Genomic DNA, 12,834 nt, shown 5'->3' with positions numbered 1-12,834 from the left:
TTTGCATTAAGAAAATTTTGTAAAGACCTAAATAAATGTAAATCTGAAGGTGCAGTGTCTGGTGAATATGGCAGATTAATCAGAACTTCCCAGCAAAGCTGTAATGGTTTTTTCCTGGTCATCAAAGAAACATGCGGTCTTCCATTATCCTGATGGAAGATAATGCCTTTTCTATTGACTAATTCTGGAGGCTCTTCGTCGAGGGCTGCTTTCAGTTGGTCTAACTGGGAGCAGTACTTGTTGGAATTAATCGTTTGGTTTTCCAGAAGGAGGTCATAATAGAGGACTCCCTTCCAATCCCACTATATATACAACATCACCTTCTTTGGATGAAGACTGGCCTTTGATGTGGTTGGTGGTGGTTCATTTCGCTTGCCCCACAATCTCTTCCGTTCCACGTTGTTGTACAGTATCCACTTTTCAACCCCCGTCACAACTGGTTTTAAAAATGGAATGTTTTCATTACATTTAAGTAGAGAATCACATGTGGAAGTACAGTCAAGGTTTTTTTTTGCTTAACTTATGTGGAACCCAAACATCAAAGCAATGAACATAACCAAGCAGGTGCAAATGATTTTCAATGCTTGATTTGGATATTTTGAGTATACTGGCTATCTCCCACATGGTATAACATTGATTGTTCTCAATTAATGTCTTGATTTGATTGCTATCAACTTCAACTGGTCTACCTGTGCCCTGGAGCATCATCCAATGAGAAATATCTAGCACAAAACTTTGCAAACCACTCTAAAAATATATATATATTTATTTATTTGGCTGTGCCAGGTCTTAGTTGTGGTGTGTGGGGTCTTGGTTGTGGTATGTGGGATCTAGTTCCCTGACCAGGGATAGAACCCGGGCCCCCTGCATTGGGAGCGTGGAGTCTTAACCACTGGACCACCAGGGAAGTCCCTGCAAACCACTTTGACTTGTTCGATAGGTCACAGCACCTTCTTCAAACACTGCAGAAATCTTTTTTTTGCCACTTCAGTTGCGTTTTTACCTTTCTTGAAATAGTAAAGCATAATATGCTGAAAATGTTGCTTTTTTCTTCCATCTTCAATATTAAAATGGCTACACAAAAATTCACCAATTTTGATGTCTTTTTTTAAATGTACACTGGTATGACAACTGTCACATATAATCTAACAAAACTGTTTCAAATGAAGTTAAAAACAACTAAGTGCTGCTACAGCCATCTTATGGAAAAAAACAAATAAACCTTTTGGCCAACGCAATAAACGGAAGATCTGAACAGGGAGAAATCATAATCAAAAAATATATATAGAACTGAATTATTTGGTAATAACAATATACAAGTTGGGGGAGAAATCAGAGTAATAATGTTCTACGATCCTTGTATTGATTAGGAAGAGGGTAAAAAAACACTAACTTTATATTTGGAAAGTGAAGTATGTATGCTAAAATTTATATAGTAATCACTAAAGGAAAAGGAATAGAGTAAAACTTTCAAACCAAGTGATGGGGAGGAGGAGGATACAGAATGAAAAAACATCAATTAAAAACAAAGCAAAAAATAAGAGAATTATGAAAAAATACAGACATAAGAAAAATAAAAAGAACAAAATAAGATAATATCAATAAATCCAAACATATCAGTAATTATAATAAATATTCCAGTTAAAAGACAAAGATTTTTAAAAATCCAACCATATTTACAAGAGACATATAAAATGTAATGATATAAAAGGGCTGAAAATAAAAGGATTTAAAAAATATATACATGAGGCTAATTATAATAAAAAGAAAGTGGTATAAATGTACTACAAGTAGATAAAGTAGACTAGTACAAGTAGACTTTAAGCAAAAATAATTGCTACAGATGAAAAGGGCCATAAATAAAAGGCTTAACTCACCAACAAGATATAAAATTATAAATATGTATGTACTTAATTACAAAGCTTCAAAATACATAAAGGAAAATTTATGGAACTACAAAGAAAAAAATAGACAAATCACCATCAGAATATAAGATTTTAATACACCCTTCTCCATAACTGTGAGGTCAAGCTAACCAAAAATCTTAAGAATATAGAAAAGGTGACTAAAGCAATAATAAGCTTGATCTAACAGACTTTAATAATCATGAATTCCAAAGGAAAGAATACATTCTCTTCTAACACACAGGACGTTTATGGAGGCTGACTACATACTGATTATACAGACTATATTCTCTGACCAAAAGAATCGCATTAGAAATCTGTAAGAAAAAGGAAAACTAGAAAAATCTTATATGTTTGGGAGACAGACACTGCTAAATAACTCATAGGTCAAAGAAAATATTAACATGAAAATTAGAAAATTTTTAGAAGTGAATAATAACAAAAATGCTATACATGGAAGTTTGTAGACTGTAGCTAAAACAGCATTAAGAGGTAAATTAATAGCCTCAAAAATACTTATATGAGAAAAATGTGAGGCTAATTAATTAGCTAGGAAAAGAACCATCAAATAAAATCAAGAAAAGCAGAAAGAAAGAACAAGGAGCAAAAATTAATAAAAGAGAAAACAAACATAAAACACAGAGGCTCAACAAAGCCAAAAGCTCATTCTTTGCAAAGACTAATAAAACTGACAAATCTCTGGTAAGAATCATCAAGAAAAAAAACAAACAAGGAGCAAATACTAACAGGAATGACAAGGGGAAACATTACTATAAATGCCCCAGAGATTAAAAAGCTTATAAGAGAATGTATTTAAAAACAAATGTAATGAACAAATTCCTAAAAAAACGAACACACTCAAGCTGACTCAAGAACTAGAAAACCTGAACAGTTCTTTAAGCTTTAAATTTTCCCACAAATATTCCAACCATTTTTGTCAAATATCTTTCCTTTCACATTTGTCATATATTCTGTCAACACAAACCTTAAACTTGGCAACTAAGAATCACTACCAAAGCTACAGCAAGTTTGTGGCACAGAATAAAGAGCACTGACATGGGAATCAGGATCTGGGAGTCTTAGTCCTGGATCTACCACTTACTTGCTGTGAGACTTGAATGATCCCCTTCAGCTACAAAACTCAATGATGTTTACCTGCAAAAGTACCTTTGCTATTAAGAGCAAATGATTGGTTTTCATAAGGTTTATTTTCCCATAAAAATTTCTATGTAATTGAGAATGTGCACTTAGGAATTTCTAGCTATCTTTATGTGAAATAGCTTTTATTCGTTTTCCTTCCCTCTATTTCTTTATTTTATTCCCCAAATAATATCTGCCTTAAGCAAATTTAATTTCAGAATGCCTTAAAGGACAAAAACTGAGCCTCCAAGGGGAGGATAAAGACAATGAAAACATCGCTTCTTATATTCATAAACCACTTTTTATTGATTTTAGAGTGAAAGATAACATAATTTTTCTATAATTTATTAATCAAATGGTAGGAATAAAAGTTTCAAACCACAAAATGAGTCACTAAGAAAATTATTCTGATAACAGAAGGAATATTGGAGGGGAGGGGATAATTATTGAACTAAAGTTACCATAAACTAAAAATATAAATAACTGAAAATATTAAAGAATTAGATGTAATAAACCAAAAAACTAAATATGAACTTTAAAAAACATTTCCATGAAGAATAAATTTTAAATAACTTAAAGTCAGTATATTCAATATTAAAAGCAAAAGTCTATATTACAAATTAAAAATACTGAGACGTATTTTACCTGACGAAATATCTCTGTGACAAAGTTTACATTACTTCTTTTAGAAGAAAAAACTCTGCGAACTATTTCAATGTCTGTGAGATGTTCTTCATCAATACTACAGAGACTAGAAGAGCTAGGTTCTCGCTCTGTGAGAGTGCTTGTGTTGGAATGAGACTGCTCGGGTTCTGTAGTTCTATCTGCTTTATCGGCATTATCATTTTTGTTTTCTTCTCTGGATACCAAACTAGCAGCTGCTCTCTAAAATAAAAACAAAAAGGGGAGAATATCATAACCATTTAAATCAATATTCTGTCTTCAAATAGCAAATACTGACAAAATCCAAAGCATTCCATAAGTAACTTACAGCACTGTTTAAAATCTATGCATAGAGTTTCATTTAGAATCTGTTTTAAATAGTTAAATGGCAATGAAATAACTTAGTATCTAAGTGATATAGTGATACTCACTAATCATCTATTCAATTAAGTTTATTTTTCAGTATGTTTGCAGAACAAACAAGTTACTAATTAAACTGGGTAAAAGAATAATGCCAAATGGAGTCAGCTCAGCTCATCAATAATAAATAAATACCTTAATTCTGGAATATTTATTCAGTAAGTTTTAATGTGTAAATTCATCTCTATTTTACCTTAGACAAAAATTATACAAAGGAGGACTTCCCTGGTGGGAAAAAAATTAAAAAGAACAAAGGAGGACTTCCCTGGTGGCACAGTGGTTAAGAATCTGCCCTGCCAATGCAGGGACACGGGTTTGATCCCTGGTCCAGGAAGATCCCACATGCCACGGAGCAACTAAGCCCATGTGCCACAACTACTGAGCCTGTGCCCTAGAGCCCACGCACCACAATTACTGAGCCTACATGCCACAACTACTGAAGCTGCATGCCTAGAGCTCGTGCTCCACGAAAAGAGAAGCCACTGCAATGAGAAGCCCACGCACTGCAATAAAGAGTAGCCCGTGCTCTCTACAACTACAGAAAGCCTGTGAACAGCAATGAAGACCCAACACAGCCATAAATAAATAAATAAATAAATTTATTTTTAAAAAATAGAAGAAAAATTATGACAGAAAAAGTAGAAATTAAGCTAAAATAAAATACATATTAGAAAACTCTACATTCTAATAACTTAACAATTTTCACCATGACTGAAGATGATGGCTAAGCCTAGAGGAAAAGTTAAAGGCTTAAGGCAGTAATAAAGAAATTACTACCATGATATGATAGGAGTAGCACTATTCTGTGGTATGATAAATTACTTTCTGGTACATTATTCAATATTTGGTCGCAGTTTTGTCACCTATAAAATAAAAGAGTTAAAGTAAGTATGTAAATGATTTCAAATATGCTTCCCAATTTAAAAAAATCTCTGATTTTTAGTTTACTGAGCTCTGGGATCAGATAAAATAGTTCTGCTTGAGAGTTTCTACATTTAAAAATTCTTTGTAGAGAACCTAGAACAACATTTTGAGGAAAACACATCACATAATCTGCTACAGATAAATAAAAGGCTAGGGGGAATATAAGTCAAATTTTCTGAACACTAATGAACACACTTTATACCTCCACTTAATTTTTAAAGGATTTAAGAAGTTGTATAAAAAGCACGCACATAAAATATTTTTAAAACTAAATGAGGAAATCCAAGAAAAGGAGAACAAAAATAATTTTTAAAACTCTGCAATATAGACAATTTCAGGAAAAAACACACATTGAGAGAGGAGAGGAAAGTGAAAAAGAAGTGTGAAAAAAGGGGAAATGGGTTAATCAAAAATAACAGAATTTTAAATATTAGTCCTTCCATCGTACAGCTGTGTAACTTTACATTGCATTTCTAGAGTCAGTGTTCTTCGTGAAAAGAGATGACGTGAGATGGAGACAGGACTTTAAAACAGCACTCTGCGAATACCTAGAAATCTAAAATGAACTATGAAAGTCATTTGATTGCAAATTGTTTCCAACTTCAAGAATTTGCATAATTCAGAATATTTTTATTTGTACAATTCAGGATGTTTTTAGTACTCTACAATTAACAAAATATAGAAATAAGCTGACTCTTGTATGTGACTGAAATTATCTTCTATACCTTACAGGTTTTATTTTTTTATTAAGAAAACTATTGGTTCTATAATAATTGTTAAAATTCGGATTTATAAAATACATTTATACAAAGAAAATATCATTATTATTTGTTTTAAATGTGTTCTACAACTAAGGCAACTGAAATCAGCAGACAAATCCCTAAAGCCATGTTTAACTTTAAGAAGCTTACTCTAGGGCTTCCCTGGTGGCACAGTGGTTAAGAATCCGCCTGCCAGTGCAGGGGACATGGGTTCAATCTCTGGTCCGGGAAGATCCCACAAGCTGAGGAGCAACTAAGCCCATGCTCCACCACTACTGAGCCTGTTCTCTAGAGCCCGTAAACTACAACTACTGAGCCTGCGTGCTGCAACTACTGAAGCCCTCACGCCTGGAGCCTGTGCTCCGCAACAAGAGAAGCCACTGCAATGAGAAGCCCGCACACCGCAACAAAGAATAGCCCCCCGCTCACCGCAACTACAGAAAGCCCACGCACAGCAATAAAGACCCAACACAGACAAAAATAAATAAATTAAATAAATAAATTTATATATAAAAAAAAAGCTTACTCTATGTGTGTATTACCTGAATATTCTTTGGCAAGACTTCACCTTCCATCCCAGGAATATGAGGTCCTGTATGTGGCTTTGGCTCCAGCCAGAATGAAACCAGCCAACGAATGACAATAACACGAGCCTTAATGAAAGGCTCCTTTGTACAATAGATTGCTTCATTGGTTTCAGCATCCTTCTTTATCATGACATAATGTGGCTTTGGTCTCATCTGTGGGATATCTATGCAAAATAAAACAAAAACCAAAATAAGAAAGGAATTATGCTTAGATAAATCTATGTTTTTAAATATTTGAGAAAACACTGTGAAAATATTCTGGTTTAAGAAATAGAATTTGTACATTTTAAAATAATTTGCTAGATATTAGCATGGGATCTAGAAGACTGAACCATATACAGCTGATATAAGGAAACATGTCTTTTTGCAAAATATCACTAAAAAATAATTAAAAGTACAAAGAAACTTCCAGAGCCATTTAAAATTAATGAGACCTTACTTCAATTAACCTAAGTCTGAAACACATATTTTGACATCATACAAAGTATGAGAATTTTTACAGCAAAATTATTTTTAAAGCAAATATTGTTCCCAATGGTAAAGGTTTGCTACTCTAATTTAAATCATTTCTACTAGCCCTAATGGCTTTGCCTAAGCTTGTTAGCTGCCTAATCTTGGCAGAGCTTAAAACAGAAACATCTTTGTGCAAAAAGGACACTTCCACATACAGGCTGTCAATGCCTTCTATACATGGCAGAGGTCTACTTCTAACCCAGGGCTGTCCTTGAGGCTATAGCTTCAAGATTCCAACAGGCACTTTGGCACAGTCACTAAATACTGGACGAGATATGATCAGACTATACGACAATGTAATTATTCACACAGAATTTGCAAAAGCCATAGAAATTGAACCCAGAGGGACCTTTGAAAATATTTATAACATGGTTAAAAGATCATACCAAACATTAGAATTAAGTTTAATTTATAATCATAAATATTTCTGATAGGCTAACTTCTCCAGTAGGTGATATCCAGAAACTAGGTTTTTTAAAAATCTCTTCACTTTCAATGAAAACTTTCTACCAATAAAACTGCACTTTCAGTATGAATCACGGTATAATATCTCCAATTAATCAATATAAATTAAATGTTATCAGTTTTCTGCAGGTAACAAATGCTAACTTTACACTGAGGAATGTTTTACTCTTATGTGTAATATTTTAGAAAATTCCAAAGACTACCTACCAAGTACAGGATGATATAAACTATTCTCCTTACAGATGTTTGGAAAAATATAAGGCAAGTAATATTTCTTAAAATGTGAAAATAAAAATGAAAATCCTCTTTCTTGGTTTTCTTTGTTCTTCCATTCTAAACTTTTTACCTAAAATTAAACAAACAATTAGAATCATTCCAAGAGAAAGAAATTATGAGCTGTTATAAACAAGCTTGTAAAAGGTTACTTAAGCAATAAACTGTTACACTGCAAAGATATATAGCTAAATATATATATGTGTATGTACATATATATATGTACATACAAAAAGTGGTCTAGTGCCATGCAAATGCATTATACAGTTGACCCCTGAATAACTCAGGGGTTGGGGTGCTGACCCTGTGCGTGCACTTGAAAATCCACGTGTAACTTTACAGTCGGCCCTCCATATATGCAGATTCAACCAACAGTGGATTGTGTAGTACTGTAGATCATATTCATTGAAAAAAAATCTGTGTATAAGTGGACCTATATTGTTCAAAGGTCAAGGATACATGTTATCTTTCAAAAATCTTGTAAGTTAAAATGTGCTCTGGAAAACTGTCAAAGTTGACTTAAAACTCGGCTCTACTACTGACAAAGCTGCTAATGTTCTTTCCTCTTTCCCACTTCCTGAATAATTCAGCCTAAAAGTCATACAAAATAGGCATATGTGAGAGGAAGGAAGAGAAGGTATGAAATAGTGGCAGTCAAGTGCAGGTGATCAGAGCCTGACCACAGGAGGCATCCATGAAGGGGGTATAACAGAGGCAGTAGCCCAGTGGGGACTCAGAGCCTGAGAGGGGTGAGGACAGTACCCTAAGTGTAGAGGGGAGTAAACAAGAGGGGACACAGTCGTAAAATACAGGGTGTGAACATTCCAGTATGGTGAGGAAGGTATGTAAGTAGGGGGATAGTAAAGGCCCAGAGTGTACCACAGTGAGCTACTACTACACACTAACTCTAGAATGGCTAAAATTACAGACTGACCATATCAACTGTTGGTGAGGATATGAAGCAACTTTAAGTCTCATACATTGCTGGTGGAATACAAAAAGCTACAACCATTTGTAAAACTATTTGGCAGCGTCTTAAAAAGTCAAAATATGCCTACCGAACAACCCAGCCATTCCACTACTAGGTATTTACCCAAGGGAAAAGAAAGTTTATATTGACACAAAGACTTGTTTACCAATATTCATACCAGTTTTATTTGTAATAGCCAAAAACTGGAAACAACTCACATTACCATCAACAGGTGACTGGATAACACATCATAGTACATCCATACAATGAAAAGCTACTCAGCAATAAAAGGCACCAAACTATTGATACATACAATAATATGATTTTTAAAATAATTATGCTGAAAAAAAAGAGAAGCCAAACCAAAAAAAAAAAAAAATGGAGGTACCATACAATTCCATTTATCAGAAAATGCAAATGATAGTGAAAGCAATCAGACTGAAATTGCCTGGGGATGGGATGATGGGGCAGGTAGAGAAGGGTGGATTACAAAGGGATCTGAGAACTTTTAGGGGTGATAGATATGTTCATTACCTTGATTGTAGTGATGGTTTCATGGTTGTATACATGTAATAAAATTTATCAAATTGTACTTTTCAAACATTACAGTTTATTGTATGTCAAATGTATCTCAATAAACCAGTAAAACAAGTTTAAAAATCCACATGAAGTACAAAAGTTTTTTTTTTAAAGAAAAACTGGTAATAATCACAGTAACAACAACTACCCACCACTGAATACTTACTATATGCCATGCACTTATTTATTCTAAGTACTATACACTAATTACTTAAGCCCCAAACACCAAAATGGGATAGGTATTATTTTTTATCTCTACCTTAAGCACAGAGAGGTTAAGTAATTTGCCAAAAGTCACATTATCAGTAAGATGTAGAGTCAGTATTCAAACCCTGGCAATCTCGTTCAGGATCCAAATTAACTTCATAATGTTTGTTTCTGAGGCACAAGGAACTTTTGTGTTTGGAACAGTTACAAGAAATGTGTATATGCTAAAAGTGTTTTCATCAATAATGATATTCACATTTCATATATAGAGATGAATAGGTTACCTTACAAAATACATGCACCTAAGGACTTCCCTGGTGGTCCAGTGGTAAAGAATCTGCCTTACAATGCAGGGGACATGGGTTCGAAATCTGGTCAGGGAAATAAGATCCCACATGCTGCAGGGCATATAAGCCTGCATGCCACAATTACTGACTTGCACGCCTCAACTAGAGAGCCCACGAGCTGCAAACTACAGAGCCCACACGCCCTGGAGCCTGCGCACCACAACTAGGGAGAGAAAAAAAAACCTCACGCCACAACTAGAGAGAAGCCCGTGCACCGCAACCAAACATCCCGCATGCCTCAACGAAGATCCCTTGTGCCACAACTAAGACCCAATGCAGCCAATAAATAAATAAATAAACAAATAATAAATAAATAAATAAGTCTTAAAAAAAAACTACATGCACCTATAAATTTTAAAAGTACAAGTAGGATTAAATGTAAATTACATTCGCCCATCCCCTACCTCACCCTTAGTCCACCTCCCCAGTTGATGCCTCTAGGCAGATTGATCCCTAAATCAAACAGTTTTTCATTTGAAGTACCATAGCTGCTGATTATAAATGAAAAGATTAGAAAGTAAATCCAACTGGCTCACATAAGAAGGTATATACACATAAAGAGTCTACTATAAAAATTTCTCTCTTCAGCTCCCTTTCTAAGAGGTCCATAATCTCTCCAGTGATTTTTATTTCAGGAAGGGTATACTAACATCTGTTTTCAAAAGTAAAAATCTGTGACTTCCCTGGTAGCGCAGTGGTTAAGAATCTGCCCGCCAATGGAGGGGACATGGGTTTGGGACATGTCGCACAGCAACTAAGTCTGTGTGCCAAAGCTACTGAGCCCACGCACCTAGAGCCCATGCTCCACAACAAGAGAAGCCACTACAATAAGAAGCCCACGCACCGCAACAGAGTAGCCCCCGCTTGCCGCAACCAGAGAAAGCCCGTGCACAGCAACAAAGACCCAACACAGCCAAAAATAAATAAATTTATTTACTTCAAAAAAAAAAGTAAAAATTTGTTACTTCTCCTTCAGGAAAATAAGCAAATATCTACTGTGACACAATAATGGTAAGAGGGGGAAAAATGAATTACCCACAGGATAGTAAGGAGGGTGATATAAAAGAAGATGACACATACCTGAATTACTATATATTTTAAAAGTGCTTCAAGAAAATAGCTTGTTAGATCTTCTTGTCCTTTATCTCCTGATTGTGGGGGGACAAGCGGAGTGATTTCTTCTATAGTGACTTGAGCTATCCGAAGACAAAAGAAAAGTTTAGTATAATTACAAAACAAATTTAACAATATGATAATATGGCCCAAATAAAATTTAACTACAAAACAGATAAGCAAAGAATACTGCTTGAAAACATTCTGATGATTGAAATTTGAAATAAATCTGAGGTCATCCTGATAGCCCATCACAAAACCCATGAACTTTAATAATCAACTGTTTCATGAACCCTTGATCGAGGAAATGTGACACAGAGATGGACAGATATTGAGGGATTAAGAGTGAATAATGTCTCACCTGAAAAAGAATTGCTTGTGATATTTTAAAATTCAGATTAAGAGTGTCCACTATAAAATTCCATAAATATGATGAGAAACATTAATAATAATGTGCTTATTCATCAATTAAAGAACAACCTGATTACTCTAGGTAATGACCATGCTTACTCTTTAAGGTAGCCCCTTTATTCAAAGGATGAAATACTAATTCCCTCTCAGAAAGAAAGAGAAGTTAGCATCTTAGTTTCTTGATTATGAAAGCCCACTTGTAAAATAAGAAACTTTCACATTTTTAAACTTTTCACATATTCAAAAACACTGATTATAACAAAAGCAAATTCAAGAAAATCAACCCACAACTAGCTAAATTTTCTTAAATATTTCCCAGGCAACACTATCAGTACCTGGTTTAGCATAGGCAGGTCCCTAAACCTATTTCCCAGTAAACAGCAGCCAAGTAATTAAGCCCAAAGAGATGGATTTTTTTTTAGTCCTCTTTGCACAAAGTAAAACATACTTGTATGTCAATGTACATCCAAATCAACTCAAGGATACAAGCTGATACATGAAAATTCAAAATTAAAGATAAATGTAAAATGGCCTGTATTAAACATGTTTCTAATACTTTGATATCAGGGGTCTTGCAGGCCCTAGTGAGAAAGCCCCTCCCAGAGCTAGCTAATTCCTAGAGAAAACTATGGGCCAGAGAGTTTGCCTTTCATATGCAAAGCAAACAACTCAGAGCCCGTATCTCTACCACTTCCTCTGCAGGGCTCTCACACTCAGGGTTACTTACTAGTTCCCTAACCTAATGACCCCCAGGGCTAAGTACCAGACAACCAGAGACAACCCCTATGCCCCAGAGCCTGCTAAAATTATCCAAATTAGCCAGTTTTCAACTTGCTCACCCTGCTTCACACATTCCCGCCTGCAGAAACCACAAAAGGGCTCTTGCCCATGATACCCACCCCTACCCTCAAGCCCCCGCCACGCCCGACTAACCCTGGTGCTTCCCTGTGTGGCCACCCTCCCTGGTGTGGCACACCCGCTCCTCCTGGGAACATGAGTAACAAACTATCTTTTTAATGGCAATCATCTCCTGATCTGTTGGTCTCATTATACCTGGATGATAAAACCTACATGTTATTTTTTAAATTTTTATTTATTTACTTTTTTACTGAAGTATAATTTACATACATTATACAAGTTTCAGGCATATGACATAATGATTCAACATTTGTATGCACTGCAAAATGATCACCCCAATCTGTGACCATACAAAATTACAAAAAAAAATGTTTCTTGTGATAAGAACTTCTAATATTTATTTTCTTAGCAACTTTCAAAGTTGCAAAATATTATCAACTACAGTCCCCATGCTGTACATTACATCCCTGTGACTTATTTAATTTATGACTAGAAGTTTGATCCCCTTTACCCATTTTGCCCACCCTCAACTCCTACCCCCCACCCCTCTGGCAACCACCAATCCCTTCTCTGTATCTGTGAGTTTGGTTTTATAAAACCTACATTTAAAAACCTGGCCTTGGATTATTCAGTTAAAAATGTACAGGGACTTCCCTGGTGGCGCAGTGGTTAAGAATTCACCTGCCAATGCAGGGGACG

At 35.0% G+C, this 12,834-nt stretch overlaps 1 protein-coding gene across 8 annotated transcripts in view; it reads right to left on the bottom strand.

The window, feature by feature from the left end:
• Positions 1–12,834, bottom strand: part of RALGAPA1 (Ral GTPase activating protein catalytic subunit alpha 1) — a 221,005-nt gene that overhangs the window by 151,270 nt on the left and 56,901 nt on the right. For all 8 annotated transcript variants that reach the window (XR_010943440.1, XM_067737483.1, XM_067737461.1 and 5 more), the window contains exons 7-10: positions 10,834–10,949; positions 7,585–7,723; positions 6,355–6,563; positions 3,690–3,929 (exon numbers count right to left, since the gene is read on the bottom strand). Coding sequence is in view for 7 of the 8 variants with exons in the window: in XM_067737483.1 (XP_067593584.1) it covers positions 3,690–3,929; positions 6,355–6,563; positions 7,585–7,723; positions 10,834–10,949 (704 nt within the window). In the remaining variant the exon portion in view is untranslated. The remainder of the gene's footprint in view (positions 1–3,689; positions 3,930–6,354; positions 6,564–7,584; positions 7,724–10,833; positions 10,950–12,834) is intronic.

Source organism: Pseudorca crassidens, chromosome 1, assembly GCF_039906515.1.
Source record: "Pseudorca crassidens isolate mPseCra1 chromosome 1, mPseCra1.hap1, whole genome shotgun sequence".
Classification (NCBI taxonomy): domain Eukaryota; kingdom Metazoa; phylum Chordata; class Mammalia; order Artiodactyla; family Delphinidae; genus Pseudorca; species Pseudorca crassidens.
Note: the sequence above shows the minus strand (reverse complement) of the source record. Positions and strands in the feature narration are given on the sequence as shown.